The sequence below is a fragment of the Ambystoma mexicanum genome, chromosome 11 (assembly GCF_040938575.1).
Source record: "Ambystoma mexicanum isolate Mex_15411 chromosome 11, UKY_AmexF1_1, whole genome shotgun sequence".
NCBI lineage: Eukaryota > Metazoa > Chordata > Amphibia > Caudata > Ambystomatidae > Ambystoma > Ambystoma mexicanum.
Window position 1 is genome coordinate 1,479,237,005 of NC_090934.1, and position 26,864 is coordinate 1,479,263,868.

Here is a 26,864-nt window from a genome sequence, read left to right on the forward strand (position 1 = left end):
AAAAGACCAAGGGAAAGGCTTCAACCACTGAGAGGGCATCTTTCATGGCATTACATAGACCTCTGTAAAACACAATGGCCTTTTTTTACTCAGGCCATGAGGTCTCTGCAGCGAGTTGGCTAAAACGGGTTATGTATTCAATAAGCGTTTGCCTACCCTGTGTGAGATCTAGTAGTTCCAGGTCTCGAGATTGTGCCTTATACCTAGTATCAAATACCTTCGCCATTTCACTAGAAGATCGAAATCATATAAAGAAGGATGGTCATTTTCCAATAATGGGTTCGCCCAGATAGCTGCCACACCGAATAAGTGGGAAAGAAGAAAAGCGGCCTTGGTGACAGAATCGGGGAAAGCTTGGGGTCGACATAAGAAATGGAGTTTGCACTGATTCAAGAATGTGCGGTACTTCCTGGGATCGCCCTGATATCGTTCTGGAGCAGCAAGAGGGGAATGAGGTTGGGAGTACCAAAGGAGTGGGGGTTGTGGATGGAGCGGGAGGAGACTGTGCTTGGGGGCTGGGGTCCCCAAACTCGGCATCAGTGGGTAAAGGATGGCGTGAGCTTTGCAGAGCATCGAGACGGTGGTGGATTGCCGTCGTGGCTGCGGCCATGTCGGTCGTAAGGGCCGCAACTGCCTGCATTAGGGCGGTCACAGGGTCCCCGGTGGAGGGGTCCATAATCGGGACGACCAGGAAGGCTTCACAGTCTGTTCTGATCTTGATGGTCGTGCAGATTAATAAATGCCTCCAACCCCAAGTTCCACACAGGCAGAAAAACCAATCCCTGCCTGTGCAATCTTTGAGGCCACAGGTGTAGTGAGCCGTCAATCTGGAAGCAGGAACGCCGGAAGGACCCCCTGACCACTGTAAGGCAATGAGTGATACTTCAACAAGGTGCAATGTGAACAATATTCAATATAAGAACATGCCGTAGCAATGGCTTACCTAAGTGTAATGTAATCAAGCGCCCAAATGGGATGATAAACAGCAGGGGACCAACAGCCGAGTCAGTGAGCAGGGTATCCAGTGAGGCTTGGGTAACAGATTAACACCTGGGCCAAGATGAATTGCACAAGAAGTAATTCGTAGCAGTCCAGTGTACAAAACGAGGTCAAAAGCCAGTGGATTTCAAGAGCCAAAAAGTTCCATGCAAAGGATGATCCGATATGCAGTCCAGTAAGCAGATCCGAGGTCGAAAGCCAGTAGAAACAACAACAAAGGTCCAAAGTAATGGTGACAGATGCAGGGAGAAGAAGAAGCAATCCGTGCAGCTGTCCGTGGTCGTAGTAACTAGTAATCCAATGGTAAACAAAACGCCAAACAGTCCTTACGAGAAGCAGCTGTGAAGCACTGCTTCTGTGGCTTCCGATGCCTTTAACTGCAAGATGCAGTCACGTGATGCGCATCACGGAAGCGTGCGGAAAGTCAAGTGATACAAGATGATGAACGAGGCTGTTGTGAAAGTCACATCGCGTGACACGTGAATCTCCGTGTACCCAGGCGGCGGCGTAGAACATGCAGGAGTTTCCATGGCAGCTGCCAACGAAGGGAGGGTCGGAAAACTCCCGGAATGCCAATCCAGCGCTCTCCTTTGTCTGGCGGAATGTCGCCGCTTCTGTGTGCGTGTTCGTGAGTCCTGTGCGCCCTGATGGAAGGTGACTGCTGTGCCAGGTAGGTGCGGGCTGATCGGTGTAACTGTAGAATGCCTAGCAGGGTGTGTACTGGGAGACGTGACATAATCTCTCACCACAAACATATCCCCCAAGCTAGGTACATCAAACCATTGATGCCTGTTTACATCACGGATACCTACTAAACAATAGGCTGAAACCTACAACCTGTCAAGCCTAGTCCCCCCCCCCCACCTACACGAATCGAGCGGTACCTCCCTCTGTTTGCTCATTATATGTGGAGACCTCCTGCACTGCGAAACCTGGGCCGCCTGCCCACCATACAGGATTCTCAATCTTGGGTGCACCCCTCCAGCCTAGCTTACTATACGACGAATCACACTGCAGCGTGATACCCAGGCCTCTCTACCCTATACAGAATCCTCAATACTAGTTGTAGCCTCAATCTAGGTTTGCCATATGCTTATACCTTTGAAACAGTGAACATAGGCCTTTTCCCACTTTACAGGATCCTCTAAGCTAGGCTCAGACACCGTCTCTGGTTATCATGCGCTGATACCAGCTACAGTAGGAATACGCGGCCCATTGTTATAAGACTCTCAAATCTCGACCCGGACAAATAAGCAGTCCCGCAGCCTACAGTACGTATTGCTCACACCACTAGCGTGGACACAGGCCGCAGGCACGGCCACGCATTCATGCATGATAGAACACGTCTACGGCTAAGCACATCCGGCCTAGTTTCACACATAGCTGTGCAGACTGAAACACCTGGCATACCACAATACCTCTATCACTAGCATACAGCGACCACCACTCGAAAGAACCTGGTCTAGCTGGCCTCACATAGACTCAACATCAGCAATCTATCTCTATCCTCAAGAGCACCCACCCACGTGTCTGACCTCTACTTATCTGCTTAGTCGAGCCTTGCCAGCCACCTAAGTCTTAGAATGGCAAACATGCACACACGCATCTAAAATTATTTCCTAGAATATCTAACCACATCGACTACAGTCACCAAGGGCGTTCAACCAAGGAAAAAGCGCATTGAGGCAACGCAAGTGGGGAAAGAGCGCTATATAAATAACAAAATACAATAAAATACAGTACAGGCTGCTCTACTATCAGGTGCTTCCCACTTACCGGTGGTGTTGAACTCGTTCAGGCCCTTTTTCCGCTGATGACCAGGACGGTACCTTGATGGCCACCATCCCCATCATAATCAGTGCGGGAGGCGGCCATGTACCGCTGACATCCGTCGCACCACCTGTCTGCTGCGATTCCCGGTGTTACGTATCTTTCATCAGAGGCTTTGCGGATCTGGTTTGAAAAGGGCCAGGGCAACTCTCTCCTTGACATCTTTCAGGTCTCGCCGCCTTTCTCGTCCCTTTGAACTGCCGTCCTAGAATGGCTGCTCCCTCGTGCGTTCTGACTTGCTCGGAGTGTGCTTGTGTGCTCCGCCTTTTATCCCAATGGGGAAGGGAAGGAAAGGGTAGTCGGGTGTGTGTAGTTGTCGGTAATTGCCGACTCTGCCTGATCCTTGTGTTGGGATGTTTCAGGTAAACGGCTTGGGTATTGGTCCATTGTCGTTCACGCTGTGAAAAAGTGTTCTTGATGGAAAGTGGGAGGGGGGTAGAGTTTCGGAGTATCCTACCGGCCAGGATGGGGAAAAGATGTCATAAGGAAGTGGCTACCGCGTCTCTACCTTTGGTATCCCACTTCCACTCCCTGAGGACCCCTCATCCAGGTGATCCTCCACCACTGGTCCACCCTCAGGAACTGGATCCAATAGCGATGGCCGTGTTCTGGCCACCTGGATGACAGACCCCCAGGAGCTAGCGGGTGAGACACCTTCAGGTTTCTCACAGTACACAATCTGGCTTTTTTTGACACAAGGATACCATTCCCATTCCAGCATCAGGGGCCTCTGTGCCAAAGTCTCTTTTCCATCAGTCTTTTGATTCGGAGAACCTGATGTACAAAAATAGAAAGTTATTTTCTTCTTAAAATTATGATTTGGGTGTCTCTCCCTGGATCACCCTCAGCCGGGCTCAGATCCCTTCTTCACATTCAATTAGTCTCTCTCAGCCAGACTCGGACCAAATGCAGTTCACTTTATACTTATCGAAGACTTTCGAATGTGCACAGGGTTTAGCTTGACCCGTCACAGGACCACTTCGATACGAAGTTCCTTTTTTTACAATGCAGTTGCCACTCCGTTGAATACCTTACAGAGTCCTTTAAATGAGCACCCACGTTGCGCCGGACCACTCTGTAACTGGTATCTTTTTTAGCTTTTTCAAAGTACATTCACTCATTTAGTTTCCACTTGTTCGCGCCTCTCATCATGTGCGCTTCAAACACTGTCCTTTGTGAATTTCTTCCTACAATGTTGCTGCTTGCAACCTTGGTTCAAACATAAGCTGATTTTGTATTGGTTTCTCCGACTCACTGGCTGTGCTGCTTTTACTGGCACGGCTTTCTTGCAGGAACCAAGGACAGTAGCAAGGCGACAATCGTTCCTCCCGACCTGGGTTATCAACGCAGGAGCGGCCCGGATACTTTTGATGCACAGTGTCAGATAGCTCAGCGTCACTTCCCAGTCTTGGGCTTCTCACTTTCCAATGCTCGTGAAAGTACCGGTTTCTAGAGATCAAGGGCACTTCCTTCCTTGTAGCCCTCCCCGGTCTCGCCGACAGACACTCTAGAGCCTGAGTGGACTTGACCAAGGTCTCCTGCTGAAGATAAAAATCACACAATGGATTTCCCCATCCTGGAGGGCAGGGGGAGATCCAAGAAGGGACAAGAAGCGCAACAATTGTATAAAAAGAAGACTGGGGCCATTTTGGTAAAATGGGCACCCATGGGTGCCTTTACCAAGGCTGTGGAAACAGCCCGCAGTAAAGGTGCACCAAATTAGTAAAAAGGGTCACTGCCACCAGCCATTAAAGGTAAGCTTGTCCCTGTAACAGAATTGTTACGATGTCAGTGAGAAAGGGGATAAATTGTATCTCCCCAGCATTCCACATAAGGTGGGGTGTGCTGGTTTCACCTAACAAAATGTAGAAGGTATAGAAATATCTTTTCTACCCTTGGAAACTCTAGTTCTCAACTGTAGAGTCTTGGAAGTAAGACGATGCGGAGCAACACAGGTTTGATCCCTGGGTCTGTGGTTAGAAACCTCTGAGTATTAAGCGCATTATAAATAACCAATTTTAATTATAATGTAGTTATAATTAAAAGGTTAGCCAGCGAAAGTAAAATGGGAGCCCAAGAGGGCCACCCTGTAACAATAAAAAGTCATATACCAAAAGTTGTCAAAAATAAAAACAATTAAAAGGACACTATGGCGAGTCTAAAAAATGACATCCATAAAAAGAGTAAAAGGATCTGCGAGTGTGGAAAAAGGGTCAAATAATCCATCAGTAAAGCAAAAGGTTATGGGGTTCTCACAAGTGAGGTAGATTTAGCACTAAGGTTAACATCTTGCCTAACAACGGGTAGGATACTTTTGATCCTTTCAACAAACTCCATTGTGAGATCAGGTTTTTACTGTTCCTTGAATGAGTGTTGTACTATTCAGAAAAGTATACTTGCAGGTTGGTGTATGGGATTTCTTTGCTGAGCATCACTACCTAACTGACAGGGTCTACTACCCTTGACTAACTGTAAAGTAATCAAAAGTTAACTACTGGTTTTACTCCCCATGGATAGGTGTGTCCTATACTAAATGTGTATGATAAGGTCTGACTTGCCTAGAAATGCTGTTCGTTTTCTAAACAACTTCTATGCTTTGGTCTGTGTTCTTTGAAGCATGGTGGGGTGTTTTTATATTGTGTTTTTAATTCTATGTATGACCAAGTACTTACCCCACCCCCCCCTCCCGAATTTATCTTGGCCTAAGTGTTTCCATTGAATCCTTGGTGTACTACAGGTTCAGTGTACCTTCCTACAGCCCTCTCTACCTCCTAAAATAAGCCTGGCTGCTCTGTCTACGCTACCATGAACTCCGGTGTTGCAGCCTTAACTTGGGTCCTTCCTATCATCTATCTTCCTCTCTACCTGTGATGTTCCCCAGGGGTATAACCTCTCGCCCTGGCTTTTCAACCAATACCTGGCAACTCTCGCCCACTGCATTGCCATTTTCTGCTCAAATTTCCAGTGCTACGCTGATAACACTCAACTCATTTTCAGGCTGCCTTGACCACCTCCTCTCCCATCTCTGATTGCCTAACTGCCATTCAAGATTGGTGTGCTGCCACTGATATTTGTCTGAATGCCAGCAAGACAGAGATCCTCCTCATCGGCACACCTTCACCATCCTTTCCCCTCACTCTCTGGCCGGCTTCCCTTGGCCCTCCTCCTAGCCCCACCTGCGAGGCGAAGAACCTCAGGGTCATCTTTGACTCCACCCTTTCCTTCTCTGCCCACATCTCTGAGGTCTCTAAAAAGTCAAACTTCCTACTGCACCTCCTCAGAGGTACTCTGCCTTTCCTCTCCTTCCCCCAGAAGCTCATGGTATCCCAAGCTCTGGTTCTCTCTAGGTTGGACTATTGTAACAGCCTCTTTCTAAATCTACCTGCCTCTCCTCTCCGCCCTCTCCAAATCATCCACAACAGGACTGCAAGACTTGGCCTTGGCCTCAAGCCCTGGGATTGTATCTCTCCAGCTCTGAAATCTCTGATTAAATTCGAAACAAGCTGTGGGTAGATCTGTCTGTAGCTCGGGCCTTCCTCTGGAACATCCTCCCTGCTACTCTACAACTTGAGGAGAACCATCTCCGGTACCGGGAGCACCTCAAGACCTTCCTCTTTCCTTCTGCCTTCACTCCCCCTCTCCCCTGCCGATCTGTTCTCTCTTGGCACAGTGCACCTGGCCACACACTGTCCTCCGGGCCCAGGTACCTGCTCACCCTGCGACCCTCCCGCACTGCCTCCGGGCCACCCCTTGCACTGGGGTCTGTATCTGTACCCATACAGACCCCCCTTTTTCTTTCTGCACTTATCAGACCTACCCTGTCTGCTGCCTTAAACCTAACACTTGCAAATTGTTGGCTGCATTACCACTGTGTGTTACCTATATAATTTATTTATTTATTAATATGTATCTGTTTCTCCTTTGCTTCGCACTTTCCACTTCTCCCCCCTTCCGTGTACTTTTCCCCTCCCCCTCTCCCATGCACTTGCGTGTTCTCAATGTCACTGGGCCTAGTAAGATCGCTGTTTTGTTCTCCCCTGTTCCCCTCCCTTGCTGTGCTCTGAAACACTTGTGTACGAGTGCGATAGAAATAAAATATCAATATCAATTATACTAAGAGTGGAGTCTTGTACTGTCTCGGATGAATGCATACATTCCAGGGGCATTGGTGTGCTCACCTGAAGTGTTGCTGGTGTTTTCTATTGTGTTGATGAGTTTAAATAGTACCTACCTGAATATAACCTTGCCTTGTGTATATAAAATAAATGTTTATTTTCTAGAACTACAAGTGTGTGGGTTTCTTTGGGCCTATGTATTTACTTAGTTCATTGTACTTACCTACAGCTGACATCCTCCTCATAAGATAAGTCTGGCTGCTCTGCCATACTACTAAAACTTTTGGGAAGTACAGACCTTGGGGCAGTACTCTTGGGGAAGTAGGAGTTGGGGCCTGTATACCAAGGTATAGTTTCATAGAGTCTTGCCTGCTGGTAGACTTAGGAAAACTCCCCTAACAGCATATAAGCCACTTGTACTCCCCAGAAATAGGCAAATACACCCAAAAACAAAAAAACAGGCCGTAAAAATAATCCCAACAAAAAATAGAAAACAGACGTGTGCTCCTGCTTTCACCCCCACAGCTCCATGGATATGGTTAACTGCTATCATGAATGCCTTATGGGAAGAAGTAAACGTATATATTGTTTAATGTGTATGAATAACTAGGTGCAAAGTAATAATTTTTTTTTTTGATGTTTTAGTTTGGTGTCAAACTTTTCCATCATTGTGGGTCAGATGTGAGATAATTTGAAGAAGGGAAAAAAAAAGAGAAAAAAGTCTGTTGTCTATTATCATGGTTCAAGCCTTTCTTCCATTGAGATCAAGGATGCTGGAGAGGAAGAGGGAAATTGTGTATATGTATTTGTTATTCTTTCCACTGAGGATGGCAGCCCATCTTTCTTCTGTGTTCATTTGTTGCAATGCGAGATCAAAGTGGGAGCCAAGTGCTTGCGTTGGGGTGCAAGAGACTGACATTCCATCACCAGGTGGAATATGGTTTCCGGTGTATTTTCAGCTTTACAGAAGCGACAGTAGTTTTGTGATTTGATGATCTGTCTTGTTGCAAGGTAAGAGTTTGTTGGTAGAATGTTCAGGCGGATTCTCAGGAATATCGATCTGACGTTTTGATCTGGAAATAGTAGCAAGTACGGCTGTGGTTCGTTTAGGTTTCTGTTGTTTTTGTTACATTGGAGAGTCTGTTTGTAGGTGTTTTTCAATTGAATAGTTTTGATCCAATCGTACTGTAATAATTTGATTTTGGTGTGTTGAGGACGCATAATTAAGAGTTCTTCAGAGATCTCTTCCTGTTCCATTTCTTTAATGATAGATTTTTTCCATTTTTCTAGGACCGTGTTGTTAAAGGTGTTTGGTTGGGTTTTCAGAATTTGAATGGCAGGAGTTTTCTCGTCCGATAGTAGTTTACGATAGATGTCTAATCTTTTCCAGCATACAATAGATCTAATAGATTGTGTTGCGAGTTTGTATCTAATTCTCGGCATCGGAGACGAGTGAGGGAGACAGAGAATCTTTCGCCAGAAGGTTGATTCAAGTTTCATCCAGTTTACTTTTTCTGTATTCAACATTGCTTCCGTTCCGTATGTTATTATCGGGATGTATTTTGATCGATAATAGGCAATGATCGGTTTAAATGAGAATTTTCCATATTTTCTGTGGAGTATGCATACCTGACGTGCCAGTGTTTGTGCCTTTTTGTTCCACTTTGTCCAACCATTGTTCTTCAGTCTTGGATTGGTTGATAAGTATGCCAAGGTATTTAAATGTTGTGACCTTTTCCAATCGAATTCCACTAATGTTAAATTGTGGTTGGTATTTTGATTTTGATTGTGGTTTTGTTAGAGTCATAGTCTTTGTGTTTGAGACATTGATTGTTAGCTCATTGTTGTCCTTATAGTTGCTCAGTAATGTCAAGGCAACTTGTAGTCCAGATGGAGTTTTGTCGAGCAGAATGATGTCATCCGCATATGCCATGACAGGGACAGGTGTTGAATTTATTTTCGGCGGGTTCATTTGGCTGCTGGTCAGATGTTGTTCTATGTCAGATGTGAATAGGTTATAGAGGGTTGCTGCTAAGGGGCATCCTTGCTTTAAGCCATTCGATGTGGTTATTGGGTTGGTGGTCAAGCCTTGTTTTGTAAGTCTTACTTTTATTGAAGTATCTGAATAGAGTAAGATGATTGGTTCCAGAATGTTCGGGGAGCAATTCCATGTTTTACGTTTTGCCCATAGGTTTTGCCGTGATATGGTATCAAAGGCCATCTTTAAGTCAATTAATGCAGCATATATCGTGGTCTTGTTGTTGATGGCTTCATGTTTGATGAGATGGAGTAGCAGTAGATTTATATTACTTCCACCATTAGGAGTGAAGCCTGTTTGTCGTGTTGAGATCCGGCCATTGGATGTTGCCCAAGAGGTTAGTTGTCTGAGAAGTGTTGTTGCGAAAAGTTTTCCAAGTGGGTTCAACAGAGCAATTGGGCGGAAATTCTGGGGTTGGTCGCGGGGTCCTCCTTTGTGTATGGGGACAATTGTAGCCGATCTCCAGGAGGTTGGGATTTGGTGGAGCCTGTTTATGATGTGTATTATCTGGCACATGAAGTTTGCCCATGCCGGAGGGTCTTGTTTCAATACGGCGTTTGAAAGTCCATCAGGACCAGGTACTCTTGATGCATTGAGGTTGTTAATCATACATAGCAGGTCCTCGTAGGTGGCGGTTACCATCCATTTTACTTTGATATTGATCGATTCTTTTTCAGGTTGGAACGTACGATCTGTGTAGATGTCTGAAAAGTGGGCAACCCAAGTTTCTTGCGGTACATTGGCCGTTAACTTGTGCTGTTTTTGAGCATTGTCATTCAGTAGATTCCAGAGATCTCTTGTGTTATTCGATTGGTATGTCTTCATTATGGTTTCTGTAGCTGTTTGCAGCAAGATTTTTTTTTTTGGCGACTCTTTCCAATTGTTGTAAGCTTATTTCAATTTCGAAATCTGCAAGTTGTTTTCTGTTGTTTTTGTTTTCTTCAGCTGCCTTAATGATTTCGCCAGGGCCTTTTTCTTTTCTGCTATTTCCTGGTTGTACGAGTGTAGGTGGGTGTTTTGTGGTCGATTTTTGGTTGTTTGTTGGAATGGAAGGAGGATCCACTCGTAATTCAGTTTTTCAAGTTCAGTCTTGTTCGAGGCGTGACATTTCGTCGATAGAAGAGATATCGCTGCTTGCGGGATGCGGAGCCTTGAGGAAGTACCGTCGAGTTCAACTGGACATAAGTTCGGGGTTAAGTCTTGTTTGATGGTGGCATGAGAAAGCACTGTTAACTTGTTGTGGTCGCTGTTTTCTGAGAGTATCGTTTGGGCTGATTTCACCGATTCATGCAGGGTTTGTGAAAGGAAAATGTATTCGATAATTGCAGATGAGAATCCTCTGGCCCATGTTGGCACATAGGAGGTTGAGTTGTTCCTTGCATGGTTTAAAAGGATGAGCTCTCGAGTTTGTATTTCATTCATCCACCTTGTTGCCTTTGATGAAAGTTGTTCGTGATTTCGGAGGGTGCCGCTTTGTGTGATTAGATTGATGTTAAGATCTCCGCAGAGTATTATTTCTAGGCGATGATAAGTTCCGACTAGTTTATCAAGTGTGATAAATACACCGTCGATGAATGCCTCAGTTGTAATTACTGCGGGGTTCCAATATAGATTCAATATAGCAATTGTTATTTCAGCAGTTTTTTCGGATTGGTTATTCTCAATCATCGTTATTATTGTTAATTGTATCCAGGGGTTGATGTTTTCATTAGTCAATACTTTCCATTGAGGGTTTATTTTGATTAGAGTAAGCAGGCCTGATGCTGGTCGTCCTTGTTTTTTAGTTATGGCGGGATTGAGGAAGGTGAGGAATCCATCGCACGCTGGCGTCTCGCTGATCCAAGTTTCTTGGAGACATATGATGTGATAGTTTTCAAGATCAGTCGAAGGCTGGGTAAACAAATGCATGTTTCCTCTAGTAATCCATGAGCAGAGCGACCATATGATGTCTGGTTTCAGTGGTTGTTATGATTGAGAGTAGACAGAGATTCTTGAGGATACAGTTTCTGTGAATGAGGATTATAGATCGTAGATTCTTTTGAATGGTCGTTCACGTCTGTTCCACTCTTCCCGTTGGCCGCAGTGAGTCCAAGGTGTAGCATTTTCTGAGCGATCCTTGGTGTGGTTGCTCGTCTGCTTTCTCAGTTGATGTTTTCTTGTTGATATAGATGCCCAGCAGTTAAAGCCCAGTTTGAGAAGTTGGGCGCGTTTTGATAAGATCAGTTCTTGATCATTTGGGTCAGAGAGTTCAGCAACAATCTTGTCTAGGTGCTTGTCATCTTTGAAAGTTATTAAGTCAATCTTTTTTGTTGTTATTTGTTGTAGTTGTGGAATCGCTCCATTTAGTCGTAGGGTGTTTGTTCTGTTAAGTATTAATGGTTCAGGTCTGTTTGTTTTGTTTTCAATGTGGATTTCGTATATTTGGTTTTGTTGGAGCGGATTGACAAATGAAGGAAAAGTACAATCAGTTTTGGTTGATGAACGTGAGCTGAGAGAGTCATCTGATACTTGCTCATAAGATTCTGCTAGTGATGAGATAGGGGAGTCGGGGTTGTGAGATAAATCTGAGGTTTCTTGTAGTGAGTCCTGTGAGATTCCTTCGTAGATGTCTATTTGTTGTGGTTCGTGATTGTTGGTGTATTCATCTATTATTATGAAACTTGAGGGCGTTGCGGGATGCCTGGGTGGCGGTGTGTCATCTGTTAGCTGGTCTCCTTGGGTTGAGAGGTTGAGAAGATCTTCATCTTGGGTCGAGTGTTCTGACAGTGGATCTGTTGGTCCGCGGGTCTGTAAGGCCACAGTCTGTTTGTGCTGATTTGAGGTTTTATTGTCCTTTGTGGAGGGACGAGGAATTTTCTCTTTGGCTAGTGAAACGCTTTGTTTCATCGTCTTGTCTGTTGGTAATTAATGACTTTGTTCTGTCGTCTTTATTGTTCTGAGGAAGGCTCTTGAGCCAGTTTGCCTTTTTTTGGTTAGTTTTGAGTGTGGTGGTTTCATAATAGTGCCCAGGTTGTCCTTCGAAAAGATCTGGTACTGTTCTGTGGTGTTCTTTATAGGATGATTGGTATCTTGGGTCTCTAGCTGTGCAGTTATGGCAGGTTCCGTTTTCCGTTGTGTATGGGTTGCGCCAATGTTTTGGAGTCCACCAGCTGGTTGTGGGAGCGTTTCCTTAGGTTGAGGAGCTGGTGCCAATTGATCCCTTGTTGTATCTGGTGTCTGTGTTGTTTGATGTTGGGCTTTGAGTAGTGCTAATACTTCAGTATTAAGGTTGGTTTTTTCTTGACGGTCGCTTCTTTCTATTTCTGAGAGGCGTTGTTGCCATTGATTGGATTTCTCTGCTTCTGAATTCAAACGAGATTCGATTGTAGTTATGAAATTCTCTATTTAGATCTGTTTGGAATGTATCAGTGCCAAAAGAGTTGCTTGGTCCTTGATATTATCGTTCATGGCTTCGTGTAACTTCATGTATGGGATCATGGATTGCGAGAGCACTATGATAAGCACGTTTTGTAGGTCAAGCATAGTAGTCTGGATCCTTGGGTTGGTATGATCCTCATGATCAGGTTTGTTGGATGTTGCATTGATAGATTTGGTTTCTGTTGAACTCAAATGGGGTGTGGGATGTTCGTTCTTGGTCATAGGATCCGGTGTGTAGTAGGATTCGTCTGTATCATAAGTGAATTGAGTAGGAATGTTTTGGTTTCTTGATTGAGTTGATTCAGTTTCTCTTTTATTTGGTCTTTGTCCGTTTCCTTGTGTCATGCATGGAGTCGAGGTAAGCTGTGATTGTCGGTTTCCAGTTATGTTGCCAGATAATTCTTTTCGTTTTTCGAGGCTTAGCATGATTGATTCAATTTCTGTAATATCCATTGAGAGTCTTCTTGCCTTGGTTATGGTTTGGTTATCGAGATTTTCTGGAGCTTGAACAAGTTTGATTGAGTTATGAGTATGTAGCCATGCAGGTTTAGCTAGTCTTGCTCTTTCCTTCTTCGTTTGTTGAGTTAGGCTGTTTGGTGGTTTTTGTAAGCTAATGGTAGGTCGTGGTTCATCTGAATGAGATTCGTTGATTTTCTGAATGTTGGAATTTTTCATAATCGCAGATGGATCTTCTTTGTTGACAGGCAGAGTCTTGAGTGTGTCAGTGGTATGTTCGTTTGGTTGTTTCTTGGCAGTATCGTTCGAGATCTCATGTTTGTTTGGTTCGAAGGGTGGCACAGATAGTTCTTGATGTAGTTCATCAGGAGACTTGTAGGGTAAGTTGGTGAATTTTTCTGTTATCACAGAAGCTTTCTTGGTGGCGTTTGTGTCGCGTAGTGTTGATGCAAGTCGTTCATGTGGCATCGCAACCTTCATGTCACATTTTGGTTGTGTGGTACCGTTAACCGAGGTGTCGTCTATCATTAGATCTGGCTTTCCATTTACTGCGGTTTCGTTGGTGTTTGGTTGGTAGAGAGGGTGTAGATTTAAAGACGACGGTGGTGGTAGTTCTTGATGTTCGTTGTGACTTCGTGAGTCAGCATCTATTGGTTGAGTCTCGTTGGATGGTTGAGTAGAGGGGTTTCCTGGTCCTGCAGGTGCTAGATTAGGGTCCTTATCAGTGTCGGTGCCTTGAATAGCATGATGCTCAGTTGTGGCATTGGTGCTATGGATTTGTGCTTGTATGTTAGTCTGATTCTGAGAGCCTTGCTGATCGTTCATTTGTCTATTTAGATCCAAGGTTTTAGGATCAGTTTTTATTTTCGGAAGGTCATCTGGGATGGGGGCATGCTCGATATCCAGGTCTGCTTTCTGTTGATGGTGGTTCAGGACGGGTTTTATTGTCTGAGCTCTACAAAGTGATTCTTCCAAAGTTAATTGCGAGTAATCTGGGGCAGACATAGCAGCTGTGTTGAGTTTAGTTCTTAGTCTTGTTTTAGGGCATACAGCAGATTGCTGGTTGGGTCCAGTTGCCGACATTTCTCCTTTGTTTGTCTAGGGTCTGTTTCAATGTTTGTCGGACAGGCCCTATCAGGATCCAAGGCGCTGAGCGTGTCACAGTTGCTCTTTTGAAGTTGTTGAAGAGATTCCTTTAGGTCTCCTGGGCGGAGAAGGAGAGTGTTTATTGATGCTGCAATGTAGAATCCTAAGGCGATATTCTTTCTGGGTTCTTGGAGGAAGCTGCATTATAGAAGTTTCGTTTAGGATCCAAGGGGTAATCCCTTTCGGTCTCCTAAGTAGAGGGTGTTGCAGAGGATCTCTTGTGATCCAAGGGACTTGCCCTTTTGGTCTCACAGCAGATGTGTTCGATTAGTGAGAGGTTCGAAGGTTGATGTTGCAGTTACAAGCTACAGGATCCTAGGGACAAGCCCTTTCGGTCTCCTGTGCAGAGGGCTTTAGAGAGACTCTGTTGAGATCCAAGGGACGAACCCTTCCGGTATCTCAGCAGAGGTGGTCGCTTGGTAAGAAGCAATGATGTTGAGACTGCAGGCTACAACGTCCAAGGGGCAGGCCCTTCCGGTCTCCTGTAAGGTGGACGTTGAAGAAGCTCTGCTGAGATCCAAGGGGCAAGCCCTTTCGGTCTCTCGGCAGGTGTAGTCGCGGAGTATCATTCGCTTTGTGGGGTATTGTTTCCCGGATGCAGTTCCTTCTTGTTTCCTGAAAGTGTATTGTCTTGGCTCTATGTGGATCTGGGTGCCATGCTCCTGCAGCTTTGTGTCGGTGGTGGTCCTAGTTCTTCTGCAGAACTGGACCGGTTTGCACACAGAGTTGGATCTTGTTCTGGGTGATTTGTGGTCTTAGTGAGACACTGGTGAGTCAGTGCTTGGAGGATCCGTCTGCATTCGTTGTGCTTTTGGTATTTGGTGGTTTAGCTGTGTTTTGCAAGAGTTGGGGTAGCAGCTGGGCTTGTGAGTGTATTCCGGCAAAACGCAGGCTTATCTTGAAGACTGGTTGTTTGTTGATATAGCTGGAAACTGATGGTGCGAGCAAAGAAGTCCAGCTTTTCGTATCAGGTGGGCCGTTGCTCTCAGTGTGGTCCTCCAGCGGCACGGGCGGGTGGAATGCAGTCCGGGAATGAGGGTGATGTGCGCCAAGAAATTGACTCGAGTGGAGGTTGAAAGGTTGGGCACAGAGGCGGGGACCAGGCGATGCGGGCAGAGAGAATGGTCTCCTGGGGCGGAGAAACAGCGCTCACAGCGCGGTCCACGAACAGTCTGGCAGTGAGGAAGCGGAAGGGAGGAGGGGGGTGGACAGTGTCTTCCTGGTGGGAGTGGTGAAGGACGAAGAGAGCAGGTGGCTCTGTCAAGTGTTGGGATGGAAACGGCAGCACAGGGAAGCCGCAGACACTGGAGGGAAAGGCGTCTGGCTGGGGAGCTAAGACGCTGTTGTTGCAGTGCTTGGTAAACGGAGGCTTCCTAGTTCAGTCGCGGGAGAGCGAGGAGATCTTGTTGGTCCACCAGATAAGTGCAGGGAGGTGGCCGCCAGGCGTGAAGGCGGATGCCGGAGACCCCCAGCGGGGCCCCACTGCGGGGTGGGCGGGCAGCTGAAGAGGCACGCCCCCGTGCCAGGTGCAGTCCACAGGTAGGAGGAGGAAGGCACAGAGGGGGCTGCAGGTGTCCGCCGGAGCACACGCCGTGGGAGGGGAGGGAGCGGTGCGGGGGTGAGGAGAATGATCGGACGAACAGGGGGGTGGGAGGGAGGGCTTATCACTCACCGCAGGGGGAATGTTGTGGTTGTGTACTGTGCGAAGTCAGTCAGCGGGGGTTTTCTTTCACGGAAATCCTTTACAGCAATGTCCGAGCGGGGTATTGCAGCGCAGCAAAGCCTGCAGAGCCTAAAGACCGAAAGACTCTGCAGCAGACTCCACGGCCGCTCTGCGGCTTGCTGGGTATTTTGAAGGAGGCAGCAATGGTAATAGAAATAGGACAAGAGGCCAAGAGGGATTTCAGTTTCTCACAAAGTTCAGGAGCAAAACGCTGTAGAGTCTTGTCACAACCACAGACCGAAAGACTCTGCAGCAGACTCCGCGGCTTGCTGGGTATTTTGAAGGAGGCAGCAATGGTAATAGAAAGAGGACAAGGGGGATTTCAGTTCCTCACAAAGTTCAGGAGCAAAACGCTGTAGAGTCTTGTCACAACCACGGACCGAAAGACTCTGCAGCAGACTCCGCAAAGTAATAATGATTACAAAAACATTTCCGTTTTCCAGTTAAAACATTTTTTACACTAAAAAAATACTCCCATTGGGAATTGGACTTACATTTTTGCTTCCTAAAAAAATTATTTTACTTCCAACTTAAAAAAGCAGAGAGTAGAATATTCCTGCTTCAAAATCTTATCTGGGAACTGGGTCAGATGGTGTGTTTTGTTGGCCTGTTTGGGTTCATTAGAGTGGATCTGAGCAGACATAAAGACAGGCGACCACATGTGGAGGAAGGAGATCAGTATTAGGGGCTGAATAACTGTCAGTCTTTCCTGTTCTTTATTTTGCATAAGTTGAAAACCAAAAAAGGCCTTTTCGATGGGATTGGGTCCTCCGACGTATTCCATATCTATGACATGTAATCACCACAGCTGTGCTGCTTCGGAAACTTTTTTCCTGCGTCGATGCGCCGCCGTCGAGGACCTCCTCCGACGTCATCCGATGTGATAAGTAGGACGCACGACGCCCGTAGCCTCAGTTCCGTTTTTTCCGCAAACGTGTTGCTTTGTAAATCTCGGTTAACACCTCGACTCTTTGGAGTTCTGTTCTTCTTGGTTCTTCGAACCTGTTCGTTTTTGTGAAAATCCTTTGTGTGAAGATGTCTTCTTCTTCGACCCCGCGTCCGGGCTTCAAGAAGTGCGGGGAGTGTGGGTCCAAGATGTCGGTGACGGACTTGCACGACGCCTGCCTCTGGTGCCTCGGGGAGGCCCACGACACGGATGACTGTATCGACTGCCAGTAGCTCACGTCCAAAGCCTTACGTGAACGTAAGAAGTTGTCGGTAGGTCGGGTGTCCAAGCCCCGGAAGTCGAAGTCTGCGGGGCTTTCGACGGATGATTCGAGATGAGACTCTCCACGTCATCGTCTGAAGTCTCGTGGGTCTCCTTCTAGGAGTCGGTCTCGCCACTCCTCAGCCTCTTCGAGGCATTCTCGGAAGCGCCGACACTGGTCGTCTTCCAGGTCCTCTTCGGAGGACTCTGCCCAGCATGTCGCTTACCCCACCAGCCGTGCGACGCCGGAGGAATGGGCTTCCTTCGGGAAGAAAATGCTGGCGATTCTCGAGTCGCAGGGTACTAAGCCGTCCGCGCCCCCGAGTGGGGTCGGTCGTGAGAGGTCGAGAGACACCGCTCGCAAGAGTGGTCGGCACGAGTCACGGGAGAGGTCCTGTTCGGACAAGGGGACTCGTTCTCGACGTACCCGTTCCAGGTCCCGGTCCTCGACGCGTTCCAGACCGTGTGCACCTGTGATGTCTTCGAGGAAGACATCGACGTCTGAGGCGTTGAGGGCGTCGACAGGCTTTCTCGAGGTCGTCGAAGGACACGCTCGGAGCTCCGGCTTCGAGGACTGTGTCGACGCCGCCGGCGGCGCTGCACCCGACGTCAACGCCGATTTCCTCGACGCCGATGCCTGTTCTCTCGGCGCCGATTCGCTCGACGCCCTCGACGCCTTTTGTGTCAGAGGTACCCCGTGGCACGGGGGAACCCCCTAGGAAGGCTCTGGTTAAGAGCAAGCACTCTCTGGTGCCTTCTTTTCGCCACCTGGAATATATTTCAGAGCCGGATGATGATTCTGATGGCCTGGTCCCTAGTCAGGTTCCAGATGAAATTGTCTCGGGCCATAGTCAGTTTGACGATTTGAGGCAGGCACTGCATGATGCCAGTGGACTGGACACCTCTCCGGAGGTGGAGTTTTGTCGGCCTGAGCCTGGCTCTCATCCCGATTCCTCGTACGACGCCTTATGGCTAGGGTTTCTGAGTACTTGGGATGGTCTGCTCCACCAGGGGAGTTTGTGCAGGATGATCTCACGGACATCCTTGATGTTGGTCCCCCAACTGACCCGGTACTGCCGTTCCATATGGCTTTACAGAGAAGGGTGGCGGCAGCTTGGACTGCTCCGGAGAGTCTCCCGGCGGTGGGCAGGTCCTTGTTGTGAAAATACCGCCCAGCCAGTTGCGACCCCTGCTGCTTGACCAGGCACCCCACTCCGGAGAGTTTGGTGGTGCAGGCGGCCATGGCCCCGGCAAAGCAGGCGTCGTTCCCTACCATCCCTCCTGATAGGGACGACAAACGTTTTGATGGCTGGGCGAAGAAAGTGTTTTCTTCTGGTGGTATGGCGCTTCAGGCGGCCAACTCCATTTGTGCCTTGTCTCGTTTCACTCACACTCTGTGGAACTGTGTTGCGTTAGCGGCTGAACATATTCCCGAAGGGGACGAACGGGATGGTTTCCTTGCTATGGTCCAGGATGGTAAGGATGCCATGTGTGAGTCCGTTCAGTCGGGTTTGGACTTGGCTGAATGCGTCAGCAGGTCCATGGCGGCGAGCACCGTGATACGCAGGTTTGCGTGGTTGCGGAAGTCGGGGTTTGCTCCTGATGTGCAGTCCCGGCTCCTCAACATGCCCTTTGACGGTGAACACCTTTTTGGCAGCAAGGCTGACGAGAGCCTTGAGAGGTTGCAGACTTCAAAAGCTGCAGCAAAGTCGTTGGGCGCTGCAGTTCGCCAACCTCTGCCTTTTCGTCCTAGGGGACAGCAATGGAGGGGTGGTTCCTTTCGCTATTACTCGTCCTTCAGTAAAGCGAGAGGAGCTGGCAGTGAAAGAGGCCAACGCAGGGGAACCAGAGGTGGACGACAGGGTACCCGTGGTGCCAAGGCCGCTCAGGCAGTTGCCTCTTTGCCCTCAGGTAACGCCGCAGCCGCTACCACTCAGTCATGAGGCCATGCCCCATGGTTCGCCGGTTGGGGGAAGGCTGGCGCAGCATCTTGTAGAGTGGCGTGCCATTACTTCAGATGTGTGGGTTCTGGAGATCATAACCCACGGCTACTGTCTTCCCTTTCGGCACAGGCCTCGCAACAATCCACCGGGGAACCTCTCTTTGCAGAGTCCGGATCCGCTCCTTGCGCAGGAAATTCAAGCCCTGCTGGAGAAAGGCGCCATAGAACTGGTGCCTGTAGCGGAGAGGAACAAGGGATGGTATTCCCCTTATTTTTTGATTTCGAAGAAAGACGGGGGTTTGAGACCCATCATGGACTTGCGCGGTTTGAACAAACTCCTAAGGAAGGACAAGTTCAAGATGGTTACTCTCAAGTCCTCCAGGCCCTTCAGCTTCGGGACTGGTTGGTGTCTCTCGACCTCAAGGATGCTTACTTCCATGTGCTGATCCATCCCAAGCACAAGAAGTACCTGAGGTTCGCGGTTGGAGACTCGCACTTTCAGTTTCGGGTCCTGCCGTTCGGATTGACCTCCGCCCCGAGGGTTTTCACCAAGCTCATGGTGGTGGTGGCAGCGCATCTCAGGCAAGGGGGGATTCACGTCTACCCCCTACCTGGACCATTGGTTGATCAGGGGGAGCTCTCCCGAGCAAGTCCTGGGAGCAAGTCCTGGATCATCTGTCCGTCACCTGCCACTCCCTTCACAGGCTGGGCTTCTCCCTCAATTTAAAGAAGTCCCATTTGACGCCAACACAGCGGCTCCAGTACATCGGAGCAGTGCTCGACACTTTCCTGGGGCAGTATTTTCCTCCCCAGGTGAGGGCTCTTCACATTCAGCAGATGGTGCACAAGTTTCAGCATGCACAGACACTCCCAGCGTTTGAGTTCTTGAGGTTGCTCGGCCTCATGGCATCCTGCATTCTTCTGGTGCCAGAGGCTCGCCTGCGGATGAGATCTTTGCAGTGGGCACTCAAGATGCAATGGTCGCAGTCCTCCGGCAGGATGTTGGACCTGGTTCAGGTGCCGCCCTCGGTCGCCCGGGACCTTCTGTGGTGGGCCGTCGAAGGCAACTTGATGAAGGGGGCTCCATTTTGGCTTCCCTGGCTGGAGGTGACGATCGTGACAGATGCATCCCTCACGGGATGGGGAGCTCATGCCAACGGACTGACAGTCAGCGGTCGTTGGTCTCCGTCGGAGTCCAGACTCCATATCAATCTGTTGGAGCTGAGGGCCGTCAGGCTAGCCCTCAAGGCTTTTCTGCCGACTGTGCGAGGAAAGAGTGTCCTGATCCTGACGGACAACACAGTGGCCATGCACTACCTCAACAAAAAGGGGGGGGCAGGGTCACTTCCTCTGTGCAGGGAGGCGATGCAGCTCGAGTTCTGGGCCATCCAGCAGGAAGTTTCGATCTCGGCAGTTCATCTGGCCGGAGACGACAACGTGACGGCGGACGCTCTGAGCAGGCACAGCACGATCTCTCACGAGTGGGAGTTGGCTCAGGGGAGTCTCCTGGAGATCATCGCCCTTTGGGGGACCCCTCAAGTGGATCTCTTTGCCTCCAGTGTCAACCGGAAGTGCGAAAGGTTTTGCTTGCGGGAATTTCCTCCAAAAGGAGCCTTAGGAGACGCGTTCGTGGTGGAGTGGTCATTCCCGCTGCTGTACACGTTTCCTCCAGTCCCCGTCATCCCGCAAGTGCTCGGAGGTTACGGAAGTTCGGTTCCCGGATGATCCTCATTGCTCCGGCGTGGGCTCGGAGGACATGGTACCCGGACCTTCTCGACTTATCCATCTGCCCTCCACGTCGTCTTCCCTACCGAGACGATCTGCTCTCACGGGAGGGAGGTCAGGTTCTCCATCCAGAGGTCAGATCCCTTAACCTTCACGCTTGGCTTCTGAAAGGTTGAGGTATAAGGATTGGGACCTCCCTGAAGACGTGATGGAGGTGTTGCTTTCGGCCCGAAGGCCAGCAACAAAGTCTCTGTACCGGTGCCGTAAGTTCTGCGACTGGTGCAGAGTTCAGAATGTGGATCCTTTTGCATGTGACATCCCTATGGGTCTGTCCTTTTTACTTTCTTTGGTCCACAAGGGCTTGCAAGTGGGTACCATTAAAGGTTACCTGGCGGCGCTGTCCATCTTTAAGCGCTCGTCTGAAGAGTGTTCTTACTTCAAAATCACTTTAATTTCACAGTTTCTGAAAGGGCTCACTAATGTGTTCCCTCCGTCACCTTTCCTGGTGCCCGGTTGGGATTTAAACCTTGTTCTTAAGTTTCTTATGGGTGCTCCGTTTGAGCCTTAATATTCTTGTCCTTTGAGGCTGTTAACTCTGAAAACTGTGTTTTTAGTTGCGGTTACTTCCGCTCGCAGAGTGAGTGAGTTACAGGCACTTTCAGTTAAACCACCCTTCACTGTATTTCACAAGGACAGGGTTGTCCTTAGAGTTCGTCCTTCTTTTCCCCCGAAGGTAGTGACGGAATTTCATTTGGCCCAGAAGGTTGTTCTTCCGGCATTCTATCCTCCTCCGCATCCTGGTAAGGAAGAGGAGAGGCTCCATAGGCTTGATCCTAGGAGAGCTTTAAGCTTTTATGTTTCACGCATGTCCCGGGTCAGAGTGGACGATCAACTCTTTATTGGTTACGCTGGAAAGCGTTTGGGGCAAGCTGTGACAAAACAGACTTTGTCTCGCTGGATTATTTTGGCCATCTCGGAGTGTTACCGCTTGGCGGGTAAGGACCCACCGGCTGGCTTGCGGGCCCATTCTACCAGGGGTATGGCTGCATCTACTGCCCTGCAGAGGGGGTGTTCCTATTCGCAACATCTGTGATGCAGCCACCTGGGCTTCAGTACATACATTTGTACGTCACTATTCTCTCGATTCCATCCGAGGACAGGATCTGGCCTTTGGCAAGGCGGTCCTTTGCTCTGCTATTTGATTGCAATTCTAAATTTGATTCTAAATTCTTTCCCTCCTCCTTGCTCTGGTACTGCTTTGGGAGTCTGTCATAGATATGGAATACGTCGGAGGACCCAATCCCCTCGAAGAACAAGTTACTTTCTTACCTGGTAACGTTCTTTCGATGGGATGGTCCGACGACGTATTCCATATCGCTCCCTCCCTGCCTTCCCCGCTGCAGAATTTATTTTGCGATTGCAGCTTACGTTCCGCAAGGTTTTGTGTCTGACTGGCAGTTGACTAATGTCACACGTTCTGGGGGAAAAAACTACAACTGAGGCTACGGGCGTCGTGCGTCCTACTTATCACATCGGATGACGTCAGAGGAGGTCCTCGACGACGGCGCATCGACGTCATCGACGCAGGAAAAAAGTTTCCGAAGCAGCACAGCTGTGGTGATTACATGTCATAGATATGGAATACGTCGTCGGACCATCCCATCGAAAGAACGTTACCAGGTAAGAAAGTAACTTGTTCTTCTAAATCAATGTAACACACATAATATTCATCCGGCGCTTATGTTAACAGTCTGTGTTCTGTGATAAGTTAGAAGACCTTTGAAGATCTGGAATTGAATTGTGAGGAAGTGGAAAGAAAGCGCTTCCTCCTCTGATATTCTGTAGTAAGTGTGATGTGTTAATTTTAGGTACAAGAGCTGTTTTTGGCCGAGGGCTCAGACCGGCTGAAACTGATGGTTTTGTACAGTGGCGAAGATGATGAGAAATTGCGGCGCGCTGCTTCAGGAGCCCTGGCCATGCTGACCTCATTAATGCCTGAACTGTGCGAAAGAATTCCTAAAGCGGTGAGTTTAGACCCGATACTGCACAGTGATGAAATGTAGGGCTATAATGGGCCGCACCCTGAGCTCTGGAGACACAGGGGAAATGTAGTGTATGCAACCGTTTGTGGTAATGTGCTGCAAACCATGAAGGAGCCTAGAGAGAAAGAACCATTCCATGAAATGTCCGATTCCTTTTTCCATCCCCTCTTCCGATGAGGAAAGAAATCACTGTTACTTTTAACTTCCTTGTTTCACCCTCTCGAGTTATCCTTTTAATAAAGCAGCCTGTCTATCTTTATTGTCAAATATGAATTCGAAGCAGGCATCTAATGTACATTTTTTACACAAATATTGGAAACAAATTGCTACAGAAGTTAGCCAAGAACGCACTGTGAACCAGTGCCATACTGTATAGAGAACCATTTGGGAAGAATGATTTGTCCTACTGCATCAGGAGCCCCTCCCGCTGCTCAGTGCACCAACTCTTCTTTTCTGGGACTAAAATTAGTCATCCTATCAGATTGTAAATCCTGCTCCATTTTCGTTATTAAGTTTTCATATATATGTATATATTTTTGACACTGTGCAGTTAAATGAGAACAGAATGGACCCCTCGGCGAGGCGGCCCTCAGGCCAGTGGCCTCTTGGTGGGATTATTTCCTAAGAGTTTCTCCTAGACATTGACTTTAGTCTCAAATGAATCTTTTCATCTTTGTCTGCAGACCGTACACTGGCTGGAGATCCTGCAGGCCCTGCTGCTGAGCGAACAAGTGGAACTCCAGCACCGGGGGACAGTGGTGGTTCTGAACATGATGACGGCCAATCAGGAGCTGGCGGGAAAACTGATGGAGAGTGAGATGCTGGAGATTCTGTCTGTCCTGGCAAAGGAGGGTGGGGACAAGAAGAAACTCCCAGTTTCTTTAGCTGCAAAGGAGTGCTTGGCCAAAGCTGTGGAGTTTGGGCTGATCCAGCCTAATAATAACGAGGATTGTCTCTGAAAACATTCTGAGTATTCTCACCCGCACACCATGCCTTGTACTGTTTGGATGGCATTATAATGCTCTGCGTGAGGGAACGTTTTCTGCATTGGTTCTACGGACCTCTGGGCATGTCACCCGGCTTTCTTTTTCCAGCAGCCCTTAGTGTTGCCTGTATCTTCATGTGCACAATCCTATGCGTTCCACTCACTGCTGCAGAGACGTTCCTGGCCTTGTGCACACTCCTACGCGTTCCACTCACTGCTGCAGAGACGTTCCTGGCCTTGTGCACACTCCTACGCGTTCCACTCACTGCTGCAGAGACCTTCCTGGCCTTGTGCACACTCTTATGCGTTCCACTCGATGCTGCAGAGACCTTCCTGGCCTTGTGCACACTCTTATGCGTTCCACTCGATGCTGCAGAGACCTTCCTGGCCTTGTGCACACTCTTATGCGTTCCACTCGATGCTGCAGAGACATTCCTGGCCTTGTGCACACTCTTATGCGTTCCACTCGATGCTGCAGAGACATTCCTGGCCCCTGCGAACAGGGGAATGATCTGCAGGGGCCAAACGAAAGTAGTGGGGCCTCTGCTTTCTAGGTCACCAGTGTATCTGGTTCGTCTCAGTTTTAGTATTTTAAATGCTAGTTTTACATGTGCACGACTTGCCTCCCCACACGTCTGATACACTTCTGCCCCATCTCTTTAAATCAATCAACTATTGTCACATGTGTAGCTGTTTTTGTTTCACACCACCCCCATGGAGGGTCACCTGCCTTAAATAACACACATGTTTTATGCACATTGAGTGTCAGCATTTGAAGAATCTTGGATTTGTTATGCACCATTTTCGCCGTGGGGGTTGGGGGGGGGGTTGTCATTGTACATTGGTTGGTAGTAATGGACCCACAAAAAGCATTTACAAAACATTTGAAATCTACGTCACTTGTCATGTATTTTGATGCACATCTAAATAGAATTGTGCGTTTTACTGCTGTTTTTTTTAAAACTTTTTCAGTGTTTCATACATGTCTTTGTTTACATATGAGTGTTGATTAGGGCTTTTGGTAAGATAACGCGCTGTGATGCAGACATGTTCCGTCCAATCTAATTATTCCTATTAAGGCGATGGAAAGCTACAGTTCGGTGGGGGCACCTAGGCATGTCGTGGGTACGGCATGACCTGAAACGTTAATCCTTGGGCCAAGTATTCCTTGTGGTATTTTCAAAGGAAGGTGATTAGATTAGGAGTGTTTGACAATCCAGCTGTGCTGTAAGTGTGTGCCTTCGGTTATAGCATTGATTTCTTGTTCTGATGCTTTTAAGTTAAGTTTGTCCTAAATCATCCTTTACAGGACACCGCTTTTACTTTGGTTTCTGCTGACGGCGAGCCCCGGCCATCAGGGAGCCCCTGTTTTAGGGCCGAGTGTTTCCAACCTGCGCTACGTCTTCGTATGCACAGGAAGAGAGCCAGCACTAGCTCCTTTGCAGAACCTCTTTTCTTCCCCAGAAGCTTTACTGGGAGCATAATTGCAAGTTAAGATTTGCATTTTCAACACTACAAAGCTGTAACTGGTCAATTATACAAGCTCTGACTGTTTTGTGTTTGTGTGTTTTTTCAATCGAACAAATGATCACAGTTGCATGCATGTCCGCATCCTATGAATATCACACCTGTGGTCTGCTCTGTGCACTTTTTGATTACAGAAGGTCTTAAAGGGTTCAATCATACCCCAAATAGTTGTCCAACGTCTACCCAGTTGCAGGCTCCAAGCCTACCCTAGAGACTGACGACGCGGTCTTCCTTGCTGCACCGAAGGGACAAATGAAGCACCCTTTCCTGGGTGTCTTCCCCCTTGTTAACCACTAGTTGGAGATTGTACCTTCCCAGGCCATAGTTCCTACCTAAAGTTAGTGTAATTAGAATTGTTTGAGATCAGCTTGCATTGTCCTCACTGGAGCAGCCCCGGTGACAGCTGATGCGCAAAGTCGATGTGTTTTGATTTGAATATGTTTTTAAGGCTCTTCTCTTCAGGTTTGTCTGTTTCCTAGGACTCTTCTATTATAGGAGCGTTGAATGTAAGTGGTGAATACGCGTGTCCATTTTAACTCCAATAACTGAGTTCTCGCTTTGATGCATGAAAGATTGGCATCCTAAATAGATGCCATAGTTATATCACCTGGATCATTATGACCACAACCAATACTGATTGTAATCAATTGATGTAGATAGTATAATCAGTTGGTATCCCAAATCCCGTTCACGTTACTGCGGAACACATTGTTATACAGTGCTAATCCCATTCAGCACTAAATGTATTCAGAACACATGTCAGGTTGTTCGCACTAGGAACTTGGTGCCAAGAATGTGACGCATACATTCGCCGCGGTGGAGGGTTGAAGTGATGCACTAAACTCAGCGCTGATTAAACAAAGTCCTGATCAGAGGACTTTGCATGGCAACAGGTTTGACCCTATAAAACACTGACATGAATCAGGAAAGCTTTTTGTGAACATAGACCGAGGTTTGCTGATGTGTCGCTACTTGAGAGAATGCATTCCTGTTTTCTTGTTTCTTATTCTCTGCTCCTGGTTCTTATGCTTCGATAAACCTTTGTATTTTTATGTTCTGATGCATTTCACATGTCATGGCGGTAGACCATCATTATTTTCTACATGCACTGCATGGTGAACCTTGTTTGCACAGATGCTGTATTCTTTACGGCAAAGATTTATTTTTGAAGACGTCGGGACTCGATACTTGATGTTCGTACACTTTAATTTATTTTTTATGCATTTCCTGAAATGCACTGTTGGATTTCGGCTCATGTGCCGCAGGTCCTAGGTGCTAACTATTTAATACACGAATGCCCGTACATAATCACAATATAATAAAGCTCACACCTTTTATAAACCTGTGTCTTTATTTCTTTATTACATGTGAATTTTCTCCAGAGCTTTTCGCTGATATCCCGCTTGGGACTACTGGAGTAACTGGCAATCACTTCGTTTTTTATGTATATCGCTGCCATATTGGGCCAGGTATTTTGCTATTGTTTGCAGAAGGTGAGTAACTAAATGACATGCTGCCTAGAATTCATTTCAGCAAAATATTTGTTGAGAGATTGTTTTGGGGCAAATATGCATCGATGAGTGGATTTTATGTTTTGTCTTGTTTTAAAGCTTCCTGTTGAGCTGCAATACTATTGATACCATCTTCATGAGGATGGCGGGAGGCAACATACGTCCGGTCCGGAGTTCTCTTGTCCACAGGAGCTGCTGAAC

At 47.7% G+C, this 26,864-nt stretch overlaps 1 protein-coding gene across 1 annotated transcript in view; it reads left to right on the plus strand.

Moving 5' to 3' along the window:
* Positions 1 to 26,493, plus strand: part of UNC45A (unc-45 myosin chaperone A) — a 239,197-nt gene extending 212,704 nt beyond the window's left edge. Inside the window, exons 19-20 of the mRNA XM_069625194.1 lie at positions 22,467 to 22,622; positions 23,324 to 26,493. Of these exons, the coding sequence (XP_069481295.1) occupies positions 22,467 to 22,622; positions 23,324 to 23,599 (432 nt within the window). The 3' untranslated portion in view covers positions 23,600 to 26,493. The remainder of the gene's footprint in view (positions 1 to 22,466; positions 22,623 to 23,323) is intronic.
* The last annotated feature ends 371 nt before the right edge of the window (positions 26,494 to 26,864 follow it).